Genomic DNA, 22,805 nt, shown 5'->3' with positions numbered 1-22,805 from the left:
ACTCATCAGCCAAAATGACGGCTTTTGACACGGACGACACCTTCTGCTCATTTAAATAGGTGACTGTTTTCTCTGGCAGAGAAGTCTTGAAATCTTCTTGAAGTCTATAGGCCTCAGGCACAAGCTTATAGGCACGTTGAACAGTGCTTTTGATTTTTTCATACTGCAGTCCATCTTCTAAAGAAAGTGTAGAAACGACTTCCTGTGCCTTGCCACTTAATTTGCACTGAAGTAACAGTGGTCACACCTCTTTGGGCCGTTTTAGAAATTGCCATGCGCTCAAAAGCTCTGAAATATGAGTCTACCTCTACTCTACTCACGGCAGGGGGGAACCACGGCAATATTCTTAGCAACATCAAAGGTTTGTGTGGAGTACACTGACTGAGGAGGCACAGAGGAATCAACGGAAACAGCTTGACCAGCAGATATTCTCAGCGCCTCTACTTCAAGCTGCCGCAATTTAACTGTCTTCTCAGCTTCAATTTCTAGTCTCCCTATTTCTAGACGAAGGTCAAACTCTGCTTTTCTACACTTTTCTCCTTTTCCTCAGCCTCCATTTGGAGACGAGCAAGACGAACCCGTAAGAGAAAAGGACCGAAGGTGCTGTCAAATTAAAGAACTAAACAAAACACAAAACCCAACTATCTAAACAGAGTAGTAATCTAGCTAACAAAGGAAAAGGTATCAAACAAAAACTACTCTGACGTGGGAACTGTGGGGGGGGGGTGGGTTGCTGGTTCTTTATGTGTGTGTGTGTGAGCGGGGGTCAGATGCATGTGTGTCTGTGTGTGAGTGTGTGTGTGTGTGTCAACAAGGGGGGGTGGGGGGGGGGTTGAGGGGGAGCTGAGACTCCCCATGTTTGCAGTCCTCATACTTTTGCAATTCTGTTACCTGTGTAACAAACATTAAGGTGTGATTAATTTAGCAAAACACAATAAGAACTAAACAATTTTAATCAGAATAAATACATGAGAACAGGTGCTTCGTTGAGGATACATGAACAAAACATCTTTCTGATGCCTTTGTTTCAAAGGCACTGAGAATGCAGAATAACTTCCTCTGTGTCTAGCACTTTGATATATTTGAGGGTTTTATTCAAATTCTCTTTGCAGTGTTTCCATAGTGATTGTGGATGTCTGATTGGTTAAGAGTGTTATATTGCCCTTTGTGCAGTAGCTCCTCTTTTGTCCATTCTCTATTGGATGTTTCTCTGATGACTGTTTGTGTTTTGGGCAGTAATGCTAATTTGCTTATTCTACTTTACATTACATTACATTACATTACAGGCATTTAGCAGACACACTTATCCAGAGCGACTTACAGAACTTTTACATAGCATTTTACATTGTATCCATTTATACAGCTGGATATATACTGAAGCAATTCCGGTTAAGTACCTTGCTCAAGGGTACAACGACAGTGTTCTACCCGGGAATCGAACCTGCGACCTTTCGGTTACAAGCCCAGTTCCTTACCCACTGTGCTACACTCCGTCACTTTAACTGTAAATGCAGACTCTTTTACTGTGTTATTGCTTCAAAGTAGCTTCATTATCAGTGCAAAAATTGTAATGCAATTGATCAATTTTGGCATGCTTGTATTATTGTCGTATTACAGAGAAAAAGAAGTTGAATTTCAGTAGTTGCTTCATAAAAGTGTGGGTATGTTGTTCACACGTTCTATGAAGGTTGGTCAGAAATATTCACAGCCTCCTGTTCCGAGCATGTTTCACAAAAAGCCACATATGAGAAGTTCCTCTTTTGTGTGCATTTATACTAGTGCTCACATGCTGTTGGTCAGTGTGCAGTGGAGACAGACTGGATATTCTTCTGTTCTACTGTAAGTATATTTCCACCTGTGTAGCGCTTGTTTTAATCAAACTGCAGATTATCTTCATGCTTACACTTCTATTAAAATTTAATTAAAAAGAACTGTACTGAAGGTCCTTTATCCTGTTTGTAATGAACGCGTCTCACGAAACATTGTGGTGGTCCCTGATTTTAATTTTTTGCCTAAAGATAGAGAAATTACAGTTTTTAGTATAAACACTGTTTACACTCACTGTCTATACTTACTGTTTGAGTATAAACAATGTCACAGTTATTGATGTATTTTCTGAGAACTTGCAGCTCTTACATGCATGAGAGAATACACATTATATTCACTGAAATAAGACTGCAATATTAATAAGCCTTTTTGCCATTTTAATCCAACGTCACTTTGCCATATCAAATGGAGTCGCAAGGAACTTATGCTAGATCGCATTTGAGTCAACAATTACATGACTTAAAACCTACATAGTGCTGGTATATGCGCTCTGTCACACTCTGTCTGGGGTGGATAGGGGAACTTATTGTGGAGGCAATCTGCCCATTTGAGACTGCTGCTCTGCTATGGAATCTGATTTGTGTAAAAAGTTTTTTTTTTTTTTTTTAAACAATTTTCACATGCATGAAATCAAAGTATGATGTATCAAAGTATCAAGCAAAGCATTTTGTATTGCGAGAAAAGAAATACATTTAGCAAAGAGAAATACTGACTTTAAAAGTAAAACTTTAAATTTTGGATCATTTTTTTGTGCCTGTGCATACAATATAATGTTTTGTTTGATGCTTTGGACCTAGTTCTGAAAAGGACATAAATACCTCAGTACCATCCTCATCATTTCGTGAGAAAGCTTTATCTAAATAAAAAGACACAAGCAGTCACCAAAGAAAGACAGCAGCCTCAGTACTTCCTCTAAATTCAAGGAACTTAATTCCGCATAGATAAATATTTTTTAAAAAACAGTGTACTGTTGTATGTAGGTTATAAATACTGTAGGCAATTTACAGAATTCAGCCTTTTATCAGAACCCCAAAGGAAACTGTTTAGTGTGCTGACAGGGAGTCAGCAGGTGTGATGAAGAGACAGCGCTCAGTTGTTAAAAGATCCTACTGGATCAGCATTATGTGAACCTCACGTTCTCCATAATACATTGCAATCAGGTTTTGTATTGCCGGAGAGCTGATGTCATGGGGAACAAGTTGGTGTCATTGGTGGTGGGGTGCTGACTAAGGATCTTGGTACCTGTGGGTCAGCGCCAAGCCAGATACAAAGATAGTCAACTGTTTATTCAAGGCACAGATTGTGCCATAGTTTACAGGCCTGCATTGCTTAGTGATTCATTTTAAACTCAATTTCATTGACTCAATCGTTTCCGTTTAATTGTATGCACGTGCCCAATTACAGTATGTGCTTCTGGTCAAGAGGTTAATATCAGACACAGAGGTCACATTAACACAGGATTCTGGATATTTTACAGATTAGACACAGAGCCAAAATGCAGGGCGTAAGTACGCTGCCTTCCATAAATGCAGATATTGGTCTGACAGTTGTGTTGTTTATTGATCATAATATTTACACAGCCGTTGGTAGCATTGCAGGATTCAAAGAGAAAGGGTTTAATTTGAATAAGTGGAAAACGGCATGTCACACTCTGTCGCTAGCTGTTTTAAGATTTGTTTTCTGTGTGTGTCATCGTTGTACTGAGGCTAATTAAAACTCTGGAATATCAAAACAAGTTGCTGTGCGTGCTTTTATAAAACAAAAAAGGCTAAGAGCAGTGGAGGAAGCTACTGCAGTTATGACGGGACCCCTGCAAACACGTGCAGGCACTGCGCCATTAGGCCTAGATATTTTACAGTAGACCCCAATGCGTTGGGTTGTACGACTTTGGGTTGGCGATTGGGAAAGTAGGTCAAGGTAGGCATCAGAACCATGAACAGGCCTCAGCCAGAAATGTTAACAAACTGGCATCACAACTAGCTTGGCCTATACAATAGCTTTCACAAGAATCACACCAAAAAGCATAATTGGACACAATGGCTCATTTGTAGTAGGCTAGGCTATGCTCAGGCCTACAATGCGTATGTTATTCATTTACAGACTTCCCAACCCCACAATTTTTCAATGCAAATAAAAATGATTTTATTTCTCACCTCTTGCCTAATTGAGGAGAACTGGATATTCAGCAGTGTGTGAATATAATGTGCTAATATTCATTCAATAACGCCAGTTTTGAAGCTATGCAGATACACTTTTAATAGTTATTTAACTTTTATTTTTGTTTTAAATTGCAATTGCAAAATACCATCCGCGGTGAGAAAATAATGAAGTAAATCACGATTGATGATATAGAATCTTCCTGAAGCTGTGCTTTGGGAAGAGTATGGTTGTGCTTGGCCATCTTCCTCTTTTTGGGTTAGAAAGAAACAAAAGAGAAAGCCTTTTTATTGGATGTATTTTAGCATTTTCAGTATGTGCAGGGACAGACCACTAGAATAGCTGCTTGGCAGATTTTCGTCATCTTTCGTTACAGTAAACTATATTTGCGTGTTCTGAGAACATCTCAGAAACTCAATGGAGGGTTGCACTGCATAGGATCGATTTTATTTTTGGGGATTTTGATTTGGCCCAGTGGAGCTGGACTATAGAAAACCAAAGAAGTAAGCCAATTCTTGAGCACAAGAAAACATTTCTAATTGAAATATGCATTCTCTTCTGCAGTCCCTTGTCCATCAACTATATTCTGTACTGAGCTTTAAGATGTATTCAATAATTGTGTCTATGGCAAGATGTGATGTATGGCAGTCTGTAGGGCAGCCTACAATCCATACAAATGATTAATAAAAACATATTTGATAAACTTGTGTAATATTCCTCAGGGTGTAAGTGCTGTTTTCTAACTTCAGTTCCTCTACTCCTCAGAGTCATGATTGAAGCAGAGAGGTTCATCCTCATTGGCTGCCTGCTGCAAGGTGGGTCAAAGGGGTGGAGTCTAAATCTACACTGTAGATATGTACAGTAATCCAAAGGGATTACTGTTTGTTATTATAGTATCAAAATTTGATTTTGGGAATCCATGTTTTTACATATAAATGTGTAGATAATGGATGTGCTTTATATTAATTATTATTTCAGCTTTCAGTCAGTAAAACCTTTGTTGCATTACATTTGAATAAAAACATCCACACAGCAAAGTGTTGTGAGGTCTGTAAAGGTGCTGTTGCGTGTGTATAAAGCTGACCCAAACCCCCATAGCTCCTGTTTTTACAGAGCTGTGTTGTGTGTGTTGTAGGTGCCCTGGGCAATGAGTGGGCAGTCTGGATGCCTCAGAGTATAGAAGCCCTGGGTGGATCCTGTGTGCTGATTCCCTGCACATTTGACATAGAATCTGAATATGACAAAGATCTGACAGATGCGGCTAAAGGACTGTGGAAAAAAAGTGCTTGTCACGGTGACACAGTGTTTGATTCCAGCATAACTGGGACAGCAACTGAACAGAATAAAATTAAAGGAAGAATAATTGGGCAACTGGAGATGAAGAACTGCACCACAATCCTGGACAACTTCCCTCCATCTTACAATGATACATATTTCTTCAGATTGGAAGGCTCAAATGAACTCCTGTATAGTTTCTGTTCAGGTGTCAAGATTAAAGCACAAGGTACTGCATTTGCTGTTGTACAACTTTTTCACTGCGTGCCATTGTGTTTATGCTGGGACCCTATGCTTTTAAAATTGGGTAGCGGAGATAGAAATGCTGTCCTCTATGAGAAACACACATTGCATGCAAAATAGTAAAGAATGAAAATGACTTGTCTCTAGATTTAACATTGTAAATACTGATTTAACATTGTAAATACTGTGTTAGTCAGATGCTGTTGATGTGGTGGTTAGTGTGTGCTCTGAGTGCTGTGTGTCTCTCCAATCCTAAGACAGACAGTAACCCGTCCTCATGTCTCCATGTCTCCTAGACTCTCCACCCAAACCCAAGATAACCACAGAGAGGGTGGAGGTGATGGAGGGGACCTCTGTGAGTTTGAGCTGTTCTGCTGCAGCACCCTGTCCTGAACTCCCGCCAAATCTGACATGGACCCCCAGGTTGAATGACAGTGTGGATCAACTGCAAGAGAATGAGGATCGAACCAAATCTGTGTCTTCTGTTCTGACCTTCACTGCTTCCCACCTGCACCATGGGAAGAACATCACCTGCAGGGCACTTCACACACTGCAACAAGGAGACACAATGAAGACATCTGAAGCCAGTCTGTCTCTCAGAGTTCTATGTAAGAGAGACTTTGAAAAGCAAGGAATTTTCAGTAATAATAATAATAATAATAATAATTATTATTATTATTATTATATTTTAAAGCTTTTGCCATAGTCAGTGTGCTGCACAGAATAAACAGCATAAGTAAATAATGACCGAATTTGAATGATCTAAAGTAGTGTCATCCTTTCAAGGCAGATTGTTACACCACAAAAAAATGACAAATCAAGAGTGTCATATTTTTATATCTCTTAGATCCTCCTAAGAACACCTCGGTGTCAGTCAGTCCCTCTGGATCAGTGTTAGTGGGCAGCTCTGTGACTCTGACCTGCAGCAGTAATGCCAACCCAGCAGTGCAGAACTACACCTGGTATAAAGTGAATGGGACAGAGATGCACACTGTAGGAACTGGACAGAATCTCACCTTCAATGTGACTGAGTCCAGTGGCAGTAAACAATACTACTGTGAAGCACAGAATGAACATGGCAAGGAGAACTCAACAACTGTACAGCTGAATGTGATATGTATGTTCAGTGCATTTATTGTATAATCGCATTCATCATATTATTTTTATATGAGTGTAACTATGATATTAGTAACTGTGGATCCTGTTTCCAGACATGCCTCAGATCTCTGGCTCTGGGAGCTGCAGCAGAACTGCAGCAGAGATCAGCTGCTCCTGTGAGAGCCGTGGGAATCCCTCTCCCAGCATGGAGTGGCATGTGTCTGGACTGCGGGTCACTAACTCTACTGACAGAGTCATCAGGGAGGAGCAGCTGGGGAACACAGGCCTGAGGAGCTCCCTCACCATGCGCCAATCACAGGGAGACACGCCCACTCTCCTCTGCGTCAGCACCAATACTCTAGGCAACTCCAGCCTCCAGCTCCACCTCCCATCTCCACAGCAACCCTCAGGTAAATGGGTGTAAAATTAATTTCTTTATGTTATCTATCATGTACTAACATAAAGAGGTACACATTTTGAAGCATTTACTTAAGGGTACAAATTCAATGTGGACTTCTGCCCTTTTAAAATGACTCGTAGGTCACCATACCAACTCACATGACCAGGTTTACACAGTAAAAACAAAAACAACCAGCATGACATCACAAAAAATAAACCAACAGTCTTTATAATAACAATCACTGTCACGCAGGAATAAAACGTCAAAACTATTTTAAATAACAAGATGCATTTAAATAATATGATGTCAAAGTATTTTATCTTTTAATCAACTTGGTCAAAATATATGCTGTCAAGGACTATGGGATACCCCCTTTGATATGAAGCCTACATTGTTGCTGGCTCGATCATTTCTACTGTCTATCACTGAAATATTTCAAAATATTATAAAATTGTATTTGTATTATAATGTTTTTTTTTTAAAGTGTCTAAATAATATTAGAAAAATGATTTGGTTTCCCAGGATAGAATTCATTAAGGTATGTATTTTTTAATTACTATTTGGGAAAGTATTTGGTTTTAAAGAATTTAAATAAATCAAATACAAAGTATTTCATTAGTAAATGTATGTGAAAATACTTGAAATATGTATTTAACTACATTTTCAAATACAAGTACGAATACAGATTCGTACCAGGTCTGGTGTGCAGTGGTCCAAGATGATTCAATCCTCGATTGACTGATGAAATCGTAATTCATGTTTGCGAAATATAAGCCCAAATTTAAATAATGTGATAATATTGTATGATACATGTCAAATTACCCTGGATTGTGGCTTAAGTGACATAGGCAAAACAGGTCATTCAGGTAATCCATTGGGGTGTGTGGGGGGTGGGGGGTGGGGGAGATGAAAAAGTGTTGATAGATGAAAGCACCTGCTGCAGTAGGGCACTTAAAGGACAGAAACCCTGGCGTCACACCAGTCAGTGAGGAGAGAGATTTCTCACCCCCCCCCCCCCCCCCCACCCCCCCTTCATTTTATTTTTTTTGTTTGTTAATTGTGGTTTTCGGTGTTGAACTGTTAAACTGCTGGAATACTGAGTAGGCACTCCTTCAGACAGGTCTTGAAGCCACTTATTCTCCTCTGCTAAATACGTCCCATACGGCTGTAACTCAGGGGTGACCAAGGCCCACACTTCTTTGGCGTGCAATCTATTTTTTCCAAATGACTAGCTCAACATGATCTATCAGGGGGATCCCCCAAGGAGCCGCTGTTGTCCATGAGGACAGACCACAGAATCATTGACATGCAAATTCCTTACGAACTACCAGTAAATTGCTCACATCAGTTACTCGGACTGGATGCTACAAGCCCGTAGTATTGAAATTGCAAACTGACTGTAGCGTTTCACTATGTTCTGCCTACACTCAAAAAATACATGGCTTGACAGTGGCTGCACGCAATAGTATTAAGTACGTTGTGACTAACTACTTAAGTTTAAGACGTCACATTTTTACTCAGTGAAATGTACAGTGTTAAACATTCAACATTTTACTGTGTAACTATTAAGTAAAGGACCAGATTTATCAGTCACCACCGCAATTGCCCTGCTCCATATACAGAAAAACATATGTGTAAATGAATAGAATTATAAGAGCGCAAACAAGCTTTACAACCATTTTTTTTTTTTTATTGATGCATACAAAATGAGTTTAGTGCCCCTGTAATCAGTTTTGACCCTGCAAACAAGCCCAGCTAGCACACATTGTCTTGCGCTAGTATGTGTGCTTACTGGGAACTGGAAAAAAACTGCTAAAACCCACATTGTTATCATAAATGCATTTATGAGCGATTTACTATCAAATGTGTTCGGCTCACGTTTGAGAAATGTGATTGCGTGAATAAATGTCTTTTTTTTTGTCTGAAGTGTATTTCTCATTATCTAACTGAACTGTCCTTTATTCAGGTTTCAGGATTTACTTACTGCTGATTGGTGCAGCTGCTGCTGCTGGTGCCATGGCGATTATATACCTCATCACGAAGGCCATTCAAAAGCAGGGGTAGGTAACTCCATTCCTGTAGGGCCGGTGTGTGTGCAGGTTTTTCATTGTCACCGATTGCACTGGCCAAACTGACTTGCGATTTGTAGGGGTGGGGTGAAGGGGCGTGGTTTCTGAATTATGTGTTGGTCAGCTGATCTGAAGCACAGATAATTATTGTGTGTTGTGGTGTCTGTGATGTCTCCTTACTCCCAAAAAAAACCATGAGCTCCACCAATCACAGAGTGTGTTGATAACAAGAAACAGAACAACACCAACAGAGATTGGTTCTTTGGTTTTTTCACCATTCATTCTCCCTGAGCTGAAGCAGGGAGGCTGCAAACCACTGCTATTCGACAGGTTTCAATTGGCTGATAGTTTGCTAAAGTGTGCCCTCTTGTGATGCTGAAGCACAATTACAACTTCCAATATAAAGAAATATAAAAACGAAGAATTATAGCTTAAAAAACTTAAGCTTAAAATGCTAAACTGATCTCCATGGTGATTATAATGTGAGTGGGGCTTGCGCTGTATGTCAGCAGTGACGTTCCCTGTTGTTTTTAGGAAAAAGAGAGACAGCCAGTGTTCTGATAGTAGAATGAAGGACACAAAGGGGGTGAGTCTGAGCCCTGTGTTACACACACATGCACACACACACACACGCACACACACATGCACATACACACACACACACACATGCAGACACGCACATGCACACATGCACACGCACACGCACACACACGCATGCACACACACGCGCACACACATGCACATACACACACACACACACATGCACACACACACATACACACACACATGCACACACACCCACATGCATGCACACACACATGCACACACACGCACATACACACACACACACACACATGCACACACACACGCATGCACATGCACACACACACGCGCACACACACACACACACACACACACACATGCACACGCACACACACATGTACACATGCACGCACACGCCTAAACAATCACTTTGTTGAGACTTTTATCAGAGAGGAAAACAGTATGCCTGCATTCAAATGCCTGGAGGCATATTCAATAGTCGTAATGAGTTAGGGCCAAATTCAGACCTGCACTTAAGTGTATTATCTGCTCAAGTATCTCCCTCTAAATTACAAGTCTGAACTTTGCAAAATCTTGCCAGAAGATCCCAGATAAGAGCAGTTCAGAAATGCAGACTAAACACGCTTGCTTTGCAGAGTCCTCCTCCCCCAGCAACAGCAGAAGAACCCGTCTACGCCAACCGCACCGTGGCAACCGCCCAGCACAGGGACCCACAGCTGGGAGGGACAGACCCACAGATACCGCCCCGGGCAGAGGGCCAAAACAGGGCGGAGCTGGAAGCCATGCACTATGCCTCGATCAAGCACTCCCCCCGGCCCGTGGAGACACAAGGCCAGGATGCCTGTGATGGGGCTGCAGGCCAAGGGGCCGACGTGGTCTATTCACAGGTGGCACTGAAGAGCAAAACCAAGAAAGGGAAGAACACGGATTGGGAGAGGCAGTGGGAAATTTAAGGGGAGGGGAGGAGAGGGGAGGGGAGGGGAGGAGCAGTGTAATATAATGGGCAAGGAGCTGGTTTTGTAACCTAAAGGTTGCAGGTTCGATTCCCACATTGTACACTGTACCCTTGAGCAAGGTACTTAACCTGAATTTCTTCAGTATATATTCTGCTGTATAAATGGATGCAATGTAACTGCTATGTAAGAAGTTGTGTAAGTCACTCTGGATAAGAATGTCTGCTAAACGCCTGTAATAAAATGCAATGGGCTGTGGGAGGGGCCCATTCACATTTCGTGTGCAGAGGAACAGCCATTGCCCATATGGGAAATTGAGGTAAGCCTCGAAAAAGGAATTTGGGTCATGTTTTAAGGGTTGTCTGTGAGGATTCAAGTTGCACCCCCTCCTGCTGGTCGCCAGGGGGGCGACATAATCATCATGAGCTCTGATTATGTGTTCACCTGTTTGCAATTTGGGAGCTTATTGGTTGTAACATTTATTTTGCCTTAGTTGCTTTGCTCCTCATTCAGTCCTGAGCCTTCAAGCCTACAAAGGCCAGCGCCTTTGATCTAGTGCCCTCCGAGAGTAATACGTTGCCTTAAGTATTTTGCTTTTGTTTTGAGCTCCCTGTTTTCTGGATGATTTTACATTTTTTACATTTTACATCCTGGTTTTACTTAATATAGAAATATATTACTATATATAAAATATATATATATACTATATAATATAATAAATATATATATATATATAATATACTAAATACTGTATAAAAAATATAGTTCTCCAAGTTGCGCCGTGGGTCTGGACGGTTTCGTGCTTGTTTCTTTAGATGCCATTAAAACAATTATACGTACTGTGTGAAAAAAAGCATGTAAATCAGGATAAAAATAAAAATAAACTTGAATGACCTGAATGTGCAAAAACGTAATGTATTTTTGTCTCCATACTGCGGCCAGACACGTAGAAATGTGCAGAATGTGCTCTGAAAGTAATCAGAGCCAGAATGCACTGTTTAAGGCTTGAATAATTTTCACATGGATGGTCTTACCCTGTAGGAAGGAAGGAAGCATTGACCCATTATCCGCTGTACATGCTCAGGCAGTTGTAAAAGTTTTGGCTTCCTGTTTTTGATCAGTGTTTCTCAGCATTAGGAACCCAATGTGTTTGCTGGTTTTTGTTCCAACCATAGTAATGAGCCCTGTGTTGTAACAAGCTGATAAACGTTCTTAATTAATTAGAGACTGATTTCCTTAATTAGACTTGTTGGCACTATTTTCCTGAATAAATGGCACGCAGCTCATCGGTGGTGCATCACACGGGTGCACTAGGCCTTGCTGCTGAATTTAGATATTTTCGCGGCCGGAGGCAAAGAGCGCACAGCTCACCGCGCACGGCACAGGTGGAAAACGGGCTGGATAGTGCTGAATAAATCATCAGTGGGTGTGTTGCAGCTGGATTCAATCACAGCCAATCAAATGATGTCTTTACATTCCCTTGAATGTCGCAGCCTTATGTTCCACAGGGAACGAAGAGGATTAAGTAAGTAAGTGAGTAACTTGGCAAGAAGTCAGTTTTAACAGTCAGGGGGCATGTGAGTCCTACATCTTAGTCTGGGATGCGACATTTCATCGCTGGTGTTTTTTGGTTTTTGAATTTTAGCCTTGGCACGTTCTGGGATTACTTTGGGAAAAACATGCTGTGGTTTTTATTCATTCATTTCTTGTGTGACTGTAACCTGCGTGTGTGTGTGTGTGTGTCTGTGTACATGCTGTGTAACAAATATTAAGGTGCGATTAATTTATCAAAACACGATAAGAACTAAACTATTTTAATCAGAATAAATACATGGGAACAGGTGCTTCGTTGAGGATACATGAACAAAACATCTTTCTGATGCCTTTTATTCAAAGGCACTGATCATGCAGAATAACTTCCTCTGTGTATCAAATAGCACTTTGTGACAGGAGGGGAAATATTTGAGGGTTTTATTCAAATTCTCTTTGCAGTGTTTCCATAGTGATCGTGGACGTCTGATTGGTTAAGAGTGTTATATTGCCCTTTGTGCAATAGCTCCTCTTTTGTCCATTCTCTATTGGGCGTTTCTCTGATGACTGTTTGTGTTTTGGGCAGTAATGCTAATTTGCTTATTGTACTTTAACTGACAATGCAGATTCTTTTACTGTGTTATTGCTTCAAAGTAGCTTCATTATCAGGAAAAAATTGTAATGCAATGTAATTGCTTGTATTATTGTCGTATTACAGAGGAAAAAGTTGAATTTCAGTAGTTGCTTCATAAAAGTGTGGGTATGTTGTTCACGTGTTCTGTGGAAGTTAATGAGAAATATTCACAGCCTCCTGTTCTGAGCATGTTTCACAAAAAGCCACATATGAGAAGTTCCTCTTTTGTGTGCATTTATACTAGTGTTCCGCATGCTGTGGGTCAGCGTGCAGTGGAGACAGACTGGATATTCTTCTGTTCTACTGTAAGTATATTTCCACCTGTGTAGCGCTTGGTTTAATCAAACTACAGATTATCTTTATGCTTACACTTTTATTAAAATTTAGTTAAAAAGAACTGTGCTGAAGTTTCTTTATCCTGTTTGTAATGAAAGCGTCTCAGGAAACATTGTGGTGGTCCCTGATTTAAATTTTTTTGCCTAAAGATAGAGAAATTACAGTTTTTAGTATAAACATTTGTTTACACTCACTGTCGATACTTACTGTTTGAGTATAAACAATGTCACAGTTATTGATGTATTTTCTGAGAACTTGCAGCTCTTACATGCATGTGAGAATACACATTATATTCACTGAAATAAGACTACAATATTAATAAGCCTTTTTGCCATTTTAATCCAACGTCACTTTGCCATATCAAATGGAGTCGCAAGGAACTTATGCTAGATCACATTTGAGTCAACAATTACATGACTTACAACCTACACAGGGCCGGTATATGCGTTCTGTCACACTCTGCCTGGGGTGGATATGGGGAACTTATTGTGGAGGCAATCTGCCCATTTGAGACTGCTGCTCTGCTATGGAATCTGATTTGTGTAAAAAGTTTTTTTTTTTTGTTTTTTTTAAACATTATTTTCACATGCATTTTTTTCTGATGTATCAAAGTATCAAGCAAAGCATTTTGTATTGCGAGAAAAGAAATACATTTAGCAAAGAGAAATACTGACTTCAAGAGTAAAACTTTTAATTTTGGATCATTTTTTTGTGCCTGTGCAAACTATATAATGTTTGTTTGATGCTTTGGACCTAGTTCTGAAAAGGACATAAATACCTCAGTACCATCCTCATCAGAAAGATTTATTTAAATAAAAAGACAAAAGCAGTCACCAAAAAAAGACAGCAACCTCAGTACTTCCTCTAAATTAAAGGAACTTCTTAAATTAAAGGAAAGCTGATGTCATGGGGAACAAGTTGGTGTCATTGGTGGTGGGGTGCTGACTAAGGATCTTGATACCTGTGGGTCAGCGCCAAGCCAGATACAAAGATACGGGGAGAGTGAGATTTTGGGTGGGACAACTCTTTATTCAAGGCACAGATTGTGCCATAGTTTACAGGCCTGCATTGCTTAGTGGTTCATTTTAAACTCAATACCGTTGACTCAATTGTCTCCGTTTAATTTTATGCACATGCCCAATTACAGTATGTGCTTCTGGTCAAGAGGTTAATATCAGACACAGAGGTCACATTAACACAGGATTCTGGATATTTTACAGATCAATGCAGGGCATAAGTACGCTGCGTTCTATACATGCAGATATTGGTCTGACAGTTGTGTTGTTTATTGATCATAATATTTACACAGCCGTTGGTAGCATTGCAGGATTCAAAGAGAAAGGGTTTAATTTGAATAAGTGGAAGACGGCATGTCACACTCTGTCGCTAGCTGTTTTAAGATTTGTTTTCTGTGCGTGTCATCGTTGTACTGAGGCTAATTAAAACTCTGGAACATCAAAACAAGTTGCTGTGCGTGCTTTTAAAAAAAAAAAAAAGGCTAAGAGCAGTGGAGGAAGCTACTGCAGTTATGACGGGACCCCTGCAAACATGTGCAGGCACTGCGCCATTAGGATATTTTACAGTAGACCCCAATGCGTTGGGTTGTACGACTTTGGGTTGGCGATTGGGAAAGTAGGTCATGGTAGGCATCAGAACCATGAACAGGCCTCAGCCTGGATAATGCTTGGCTGCAGGCTGGTCGAAATGTTAACAAACAGTCACTGAAACGAGCATCACAACTAGCTTGGCCTATAAAGTAGCTTGCTTTGGCATCAAACCAAAAAGCACAAACTACAAGCATAACTGGACACAGCGGTTAACTTGTAGTAGGCTAGGCTATGCTCAGGCCTACAATGCGTATGTTATTCATTTACAGTAGGACGGAGTGTAGCACAGTGAGTAAGGAACTGGACTTGTAACCGAAAGGTCGCAGGTTCAATTCCCGGGTAGGACACTGCTGTTGTACCCTTGAGCAAGGTACTTAACCGAAATTGCTTCAGTGTATATATATCCAGCTGTATAAATGGATACAATGTAAAATGCTATCTAAAAAAGTTGTGGAAGTCGCTCTGGATAAGCGTCTGCTAAATGCCTGTAATGTAATGTAATGTAATACAGACTTCCCAACCCCACAATTTAGCAATGCAAATAAAAATTATTTTATTTCTCACCTCTTGCCTAATTGAGGAGAACTGGATATATCAGATGATATTCAGCAGCGTGTGAATATAAGGTGCTAATATTCATTCAATAACGTCAATGTTGAAGCTATGCAGATGCGCTTTTAATAGTTATTTTACTTTCATTTTGGTTTTAAATTGCAATTGCAAAATACCATCAGCGGTGAGAAAATAATGAAATAATGAAGTATTCTCCTAATTCCCCTAATTCTCCTCATTCTTCTAATGAAGTGCTCCTGTGGGGGTTTAGGCCAGGGTTGTCTGTAAAGCATATTGTGACAACTGCTGTAAAATACGCTATACAAATAAAATTTGATTGATTGATTTGATTGAAGTAAATCACGATTGATGATATAGAATCTTCCTGAAGCTGTGCTTTGAGAAGAGTATGGTTGTGCTTGGCCATCTTACTCTTTTTGGGTTAGAAAAAAACAAAAGAGAAAGCCTTTTTATTCGATGTATTTTAGCATTTTCAGTATGTGCAGGGACAGACCACTAGAAGAGCTGCTTGGCAGATTTTCGTCATCTTTCGTTACAGTAAACTATACTTGCGTGTTCTGAGAACATCTCAAAAACTCAATGGAGGCTTGCACTGCATAGGATAGTTTTATTTTAGGGGATTTTGATTTGGCCCAGTGGAGCTGGACTATAGAAAACCAAAGAAGGAAGCCAATTCTTGAACAAAAGAAAACATTTTTAATTGAAATATGCATTCTCTTCTGCAGTCCCTTCCCATCAATTATATTCTGTACTGAGCTTTAAGGTGTATTCAATAATTGTGTCTATGGCAAGATGTGTGGTTTACGGCAGTCTGTAGGGCAGCCTATGAAACATACAAATGATTAATAAAAACACATTTGATAAACTTGTGTAAAGTTCCCCAGGGTGTCAGTGCTGTTTCCTAACTTCAGTTCCTCTGCTCCTCAGAGTCATGATTGAAGCAGAGAGGTTCGTCCTCATTGGCTGCCTGCTGCAAGGTGGGTCATTAAAGGGGTGGGGTCTAACTCTGTACTGTAGAGATGTACAGTGATCCAAAGGGATTACTGTAGATTATTATAGTATAAAAACATGTTTTTTACATATACATTTCTAGATGGATGTGCTTTATATTAATTATTATTGTGACTTTCAGTCAGTAAAACCTTTGTTGTATTACAAATAAAAACATCCACATGTGCTGTTGTGAGGTATGTGAAGGTGCTGTGTGTGTGTGTGTGTGTGTGTGTGTGTGTGTATAATGCTGACCCAAATCCCTGTATAGCCCCTGTATTTACTGAGCTGTGTTGTGTGTGTTGTAGGTGCCCTGGGGAGAGGGTTTTCGATCCAGATGCCTCAGGGAATAGAAGCTCTGAGTGGATCCTGTGTGCTGATTCCCTGCGGATTTGATATAGACCCTCAATATGACAATGATCTGACAGCTGCGGCTAAAGGACTGTGGAGAAAAAATACTTATGGCGGTGACACGGTGTTTGATTCCAGCCTGACTGGGACAGCAACTGAACAGAATGAAATTAAAGGAAGATTAATTGGGGAACTGGAGAAGATGAACTGCACCACAATTCTGGACCACTTCCCTTTGTCTTACAGTGATGATTATTTCTTCAGATTGGAAGGCTCAAATGAACTCAAGTTTAGTTTCTGTTCAGGTGTCAAGATTAAAGCACAAGGTACTGCATTTGCTGTTGTACAACTTTTTCACTGTGTGCCATTGTGTTTATGCTGGGACCCTATGCTTTTAAAATTAGGTAGCGGAGATAGAAATGCTGTCCTCTATGAGAAACACACATTGCATGCAAAATAGTAAAGAATGAAAATGACTTGTCTCTAGATTTCACATTGTAAATACTGATTTAACATTGTAAATACTGTGTTAGTCAGATGCTGTTGATGTGGTGGTTAGTGTGTGCTCTGAGTGCTGTGTGTCTCTCCAATCCTAAGACAGACAGTAACCCGTCCTCATGTCTCCATGTCTCCTAGACTCTCCACCCAAACCCAAGATAACCACAGAGAGGGTGGAGGTGATGGAGGGGACCTCTGTGAGATTGAGCTGCACTGCTGCAGCACCCTGTCCTGAATTCCCACCAAATCTGACATGGACCCCCAGGTTGAATGACAGTGTGGATCAACTGCAAGAGAATGAGGATCGAACCAAATCTGTGTTTTCTGTTCTGACCTTCACTGCTTCCCACCTCCACCATGGGCAGAAGATCACCTGCAGTGCACTTTACACACTGCAACAAGGAAACATTTCGAAGACATCTGAGACCAGTTTGATTCTTAGAGTTCTATGTAAGATTGTTGGAATTTATTTTCTTATGAATAAGTCATTTTATATCCAGCTGATTTTTTTAAAATCCAGTGAGCGGCAATTGTTATCATTAGACTATAACTATTTTTCCTCATTGTGTTTCTCTGTTGTATGTCTTCGGGATAAGTGCCCGTGACATGTCCTTTGAAGGTGAAACATAATTATAGCACAATCAGTACAGACGATTTAGAATGTAAATGTATTTTCATATCTGATTGACCCTCCTAAGAACACCTCAGTGTCAGTCAGTCCTGGTTCAATGTTAGAGGGCAGCTCTGTGACTCTGACCTGCAGCAGTAATGCCAACCCAGCAGTGCAGAACTACACCTGGTATAAAGTGAATGGGACAGAGATGAACACTGTAGGAACTGGACAGAATCTCACCTTCAATGTGACTGAGTCCAGTGGCAGTGAACAGTACTACTGTGAAGCACAGAATGAACATGGCAAGGAGAACTCAACAACTGTACCGCTGAATGTGATATGTATGTTCAGTGCATTTATTGTATAATTGCATTGATCATATTATTGTTATATGAGTGTAACTTTGATATTAGTAACTGTGGATCCTGTTTCCAGACATGCCTCAGATCTCTGGCTCTGGGAGCTGCAGCAGAACTGCAGCAGAGATCAGCTGCTCCTGTGAGAGCCGTGGGAATCCCTCTCCCAGCATGGAGTGGCGTGTGTCTGGACTGCGGGTCACTAACTCTACTGACAGAGTCATCAGGGAGGAGCAGCTGGGGAACACAGGCCTGAGGAGCTCCCTCACCATGCGCCAATCACAGGGAGACACGCCCACTCTCCTCTGCATCAGCACCAACACTCTAGGCAACTCCAGCCTCCAGCTCCACCTCCCATCTCCACAGCAACCCTCAGGTAAATGGGTGTAAAATTAATTTCTTTATGTTATCTATCATGTACTAACATAAAGAGGTACACATTTTGAAGCATTTACTTAAGGGTACAAATTCAATGTGGACTTCTGACCTTTAGTAAAAACTAAAACAACCAGCATGACATCACAAAAAATAAACCAACAGTCTTTATAATAACAATCACTGTCACGCAGGAATAAACGTCAAAACTCTTTTAAATAACAAGATGCATTTAAATAACATGATGTCAAAGTATTTTATCTTTTAATCTCTTTGGTCAAAATGTATGTTGTCAAGGACTATGGGATACCCCCTTTGATATGAAGCCTACATTGTTCCTGGCTCGGTCATTTCTACTGTCTATCACTGAAATATTTAAAAATATTATAAAATTGTATTTGTATTATAATGTTTTTTTTAAAAGTGTCTAAATAATATTTGAAATATTATTTGGTTTCCCAGGAAAGAATTCCTTTAAGGGTATTTATTTTTTAATTACTATGTGGGATAGTATTTGGTTTATTATAATTTAAATAAATCAAATACAAAGTATTTCATTAGTAAATGTATTTGAAAATACTTAAAATATGTATTTAACTACATTTTCAAATACAAGTACAAATACAAATTCGTACCAGGTCTGTTGTGCAGTGGTCCAAGATGATTCAATCCTCGATTGACTGATGAAATCATAATTCATGTTTGCCAAATATAAGCCCAAATTTAAATAATGTGATAATATTGTATGATACATGTCAAATAACCCTGGATTGTGACTTAAGTGACATAGGCAAAACAGGTCATTCAGGTAATCCATTGGGGTGTGTGGGGGGTAGGGGGGGGTGTTGATAGATGAAAGCACCTGCTGCAGTAGGGCACTTAAAGGACAGAAACCCTGGCGTCACATCAGTCAGTGAGGAGAGAGATTTCTCACCCCACCCCCCACGCCCCCCACCCACCCCTTTATTTTTTATTTTTTTTGTTAATTGTGGTTTTTGGTGTTGAACTGTTAAACTGCTGGAATACTGAGTAGGCACTCCTTCAGACAGGTCTTGAAGCCACTTATTCTCCTCTGCTAAATACGTCCCATACGGCTGTAACTCAGGGGTGACCAAGGCCCACACTTCTTTGGCGTGCAATCTATTTTTTCCAAATGACTAGCTCAACATGATCTATCAGGGGGCTCCCCCAAGGAGCCGCTGTTGTCCATGGGGGGGGGGGGCAGGGCATGTCAGACCACAGAATCATTGACATGCAAATTCCTTACAAACTACCAGTCAATTGCTCACATCAGTTACTCGGACTGGACACTACAAGCCCGTAGTATTGAAATTGCAAACTGACTGTAGCTTTTCACTATGTCCTGTCTACACTCAAAAAATACATCGTTTGGCAGTGGCTGCACGCAATAGTATTAAGTACGTTGTGACGAACTACTTAAGTTTAAGACATTACATTACATTACATTCATTTGGCAGACGCTTTTATCCAAAGCGACGTACAAAAAAGTGCATTTCATGGTCGTAGACAACTGCTGAACACGGGTTCAGTAAGGTGCAATTACTTATTTTGTACAGCTATTTCTAGCCGAGAACAATGAACACTATTCTGGTCTAACATCTGCAAAGCCAACTAGGCAGAAGAATAAGCTACAGTATTAGGACAAATACAAATTACCAAGAAGTGCAGGGATGGGGCAACATGTAACAAGTGACAGGAAAAAGGGTTTTTTTTTTAAATTTTAAAAAAAATTTTTTTTATTATACAGCGTGGTGGTGGTTAGTCTAGGTATAGTCTGAAGAGATGAGTCTTCAGGCCACGGCGGAAGATGGATAGTGAGGGGGAGGTTCGGAGAGGGACGGGGAGTTCGTTCTACAATCATTGACATGCAGAATCATTGACATGCAAATTCCTTACGAACTACCAGTAAATTGCTCACATCAGTTACTCGGACTGGATGCTACAAGCCCGTAGTATTGAAATTGCAAACTGACTGTAGCTTTTCACTATGTCCTGTCTACACTCAAAAAATACATCGTTTGACAGTGGCTGCACGCAATAGTATTAAGTACGTTGTGACGAACTACTTAAGTTTAAGACGTCACGTATACTTAATTGCGTGCAACCACTATCCATACGTTCGTTAAGTAAATCCAACTTTTTTTTTTTTTTTACCCAGTGAAATGTACAGTGATAAACATTCAACATTTTCTGTGTAACTATTAAGTAAAGGACCAGATTCATCATGTCACCACCGCAATTGCCCTGCTCCATATACAGAAAAACATATGTGTAAATGAATAGAATTATAAGAGCGCAAACAAGCTTTACAACCATGTTTTAATTTTTTTTTACTGATGCACACAAAATGAGTTTAGTGCCCCTGTAATCAGTTCTGACCCTGCAAACAAGCCCAGCTAGCACACATTGTCTTGCGCTAGTATGTGTGCTTACTGGGAACTGGAAAAAACTTCTAAAACCCACATTGTTATCATAAATGCATTTATGAGCGATTTACTATCAGATGTGTTCGGCTGTCCTTTATTCAGGTTTCAGCATTACCTCACTGCTGATTGGTGCAGCTGCTGGTGCCGGTGCCATGGCGATAATATACCTCATCACGAAGGCCATTCAAAAGCAGGGGTAGGCAATTCCATTCCTGTTGGGCCGCTGTGTGTGCAGGTTTTTCATTGTCACCGATTGCACTGGCCAAACTGACTTGCAATTTGTTGGGGCGGGGTGAAGTTGGTTTCTGAATGATGTGTTGGTCACCTGATCTGAAGCACAGATAATTATTGTGTGTTGTGGTGTCTGTGATGTCTCCTTACTCCCAAAAAAAAAAACCATGAGCTCCACCAATCACAGAGTGTGTTGACAGCAAGAGACAGAACAACACCAACAGAGATTGGTTCTTTGGTTTTTTCACCATTCATTCTCCCTGAGCTGAAGCAGGGAGGCTGCAAACCACTCCTATTCGGCAGGTTTCGATTGGCTGATAGGTTGCTAAAGTTCGCCCTCTTGTGATGCTGAAGCACAATTACAACTTCCAATATAAAGAAATATAAAAACGAAGAATTATAGCTTAAAAAACCTAAGCTTAAAATGTAAAACTGATCTCCATGGTGATTATAATGTGAGTGGGGCATGCGCTGTATGTCAGCAGTGTTGTTCCCTGTTGTTTTTAGGAAAAAGAGAGACAGCCAGTGTTCTGGTAGTAGAACGAAGGACACAAAGGGGGTGAGTCTGAGCCCTGTGTTACACACACATGAACACACACAGGCACACACACACACACACACGCACACACACATGCACATACACACACACACACACATACACATGCAGACACACACACACACACACGCACAAGCACGCACACGCACACACACGCATGCACACACATACGCACACACACGCACACACATGCACACGCACACACACATGTACACACGCACGCACACGCCTAAACAATTACTTTGTTGAGACTTTTATCAGAGAGGAAAACAGTTTGCCTGCATTCAAATGCCTGGAGGCATATTCAATAGTCATAGTGAGTTAGGGCCAAATTCAGACCTGCACTTAAGTGTATTATCTGCTCAAGTATCTCCCTCTGAAGTCTGAACTCTGCAAAAATCTTGCCAGAAGATCCCAGAGAAGATCCCAGATAAGAGATCCCAGATTCCCCCCCCAGCAGCAGAAGAAGATTCCGTCTACGCCAACCACACCATGGCAACCGCCCAGCACAGGGACCCACAGCTGGGAGGGACAGACCCACAGATACCGCCCCGGGAGGAGGGCCAAAACAGGGCGGAGCTGGAAGCCATGCACTACGCCTCGATCAAGCACTCCCCCCGGCCCGTGGAGACACAGGGCCAGGATGCCTGTGATGGGGCTGCAGGCCGAGGGGCCGACGTGGTCTATTCACAGGTGGCACTGAAGAGCAAAAACAAGAAAGGGAAGGCAGAGGGTGGGGAGGGATAGAGGGAGGGACAGGGGGGAGGGGTTGAGATACAAGGAAGGGTTGTCGGAGGGGTTGGGGGAGGGGCAGTGAGGGGGGTAGTGGGGAGGAACTGGGGACGGTGGTAGAGCTGCAGGGAGGGGCAGTGGGAGGGGTTGGGGGAGGGGCAGTGAGAGGGGTAGTGGGCAGGAACTGGGGACGGGGGTAGAGATGCAGGGAGGGGCAGTGGGAGCGGTTGGGGGAGGGACGGGGGGGAAGAGGTAGAGATACAGGGAGGGGCAGTGGGAGGGGTTGGGGGAGGGACAGGGGGGAAGAGGTAGAGATACAGGGAGGGGCAGTGGGAGGGGTTGGGTGAGGGACAGGGGGGAAGAGGTAGAGATACAGGGAGGGGCAGTGGG

The 22,805-nt window shown here is 41.3% G+C and overlaps 1 protein-coding gene and 1 long non-coding RNA gene across 2 annotated transcripts in view; both read left to right on the top strand.

The window, feature by feature from the left end:
- The window catches only part of LOC118232394 (B-cell receptor CD22-like), a 35,028-nt gene extending 12,598 nt beyond the window's left edge, over positions 1-22,430 (top strand). Inside the window, exons 4-9 of the mRNA XM_035427392.1 lie at positions 5,799-6,110; positions 6,350-6,619; positions 6,714-7,010; positions 8,967-9,060; positions 9,604-9,655; positions 22,092-22,430. Coding sequence (XP_035283283.1) covers positions 5,799-6,110; positions 6,350-6,619; positions 6,714-7,010; positions 8,967-9,060; positions 9,604-9,655; positions 22,092-22,430 — 1,364 coding nt within the window. The remainder of the gene's footprint in view (positions 1-5,798; positions 6,111-6,349; positions 6,620-6,713; positions 7,011-8,966; positions 9,061-9,603; positions 9,656-22,091) is intronic.
- LOC118227347 lies at positions 1,698-5,154 on the top strand. Its single transcript, XR_004765256.1, has 3 exons — positions 1,698-1,839; positions 4,750-4,799; positions 5,120-5,154. It is a non-coding gene; the product is annotated as an uncharacterized LOC118227347 (long non-coding RNA).
- Positions 22,431-22,805: the final 375 nt, after the last annotated feature.

The sequence above is a fragment of the Anguilla anguilla genome, chromosome 1 (assembly GCF_013347855.1).
Source record: "Anguilla anguilla isolate fAngAng1 chromosome 1, fAngAng1.pri, whole genome shotgun sequence".
NCBI lineage: Eukaryota > Metazoa > Chordata > Actinopteri > Anguilliformes > Anguillidae > Anguilla > Anguilla anguilla.
The sequence above is the reverse complement of the archived record's forward strand: the minus strand, read 5'-3'. Positions and strand labels throughout refer to the sequence as shown.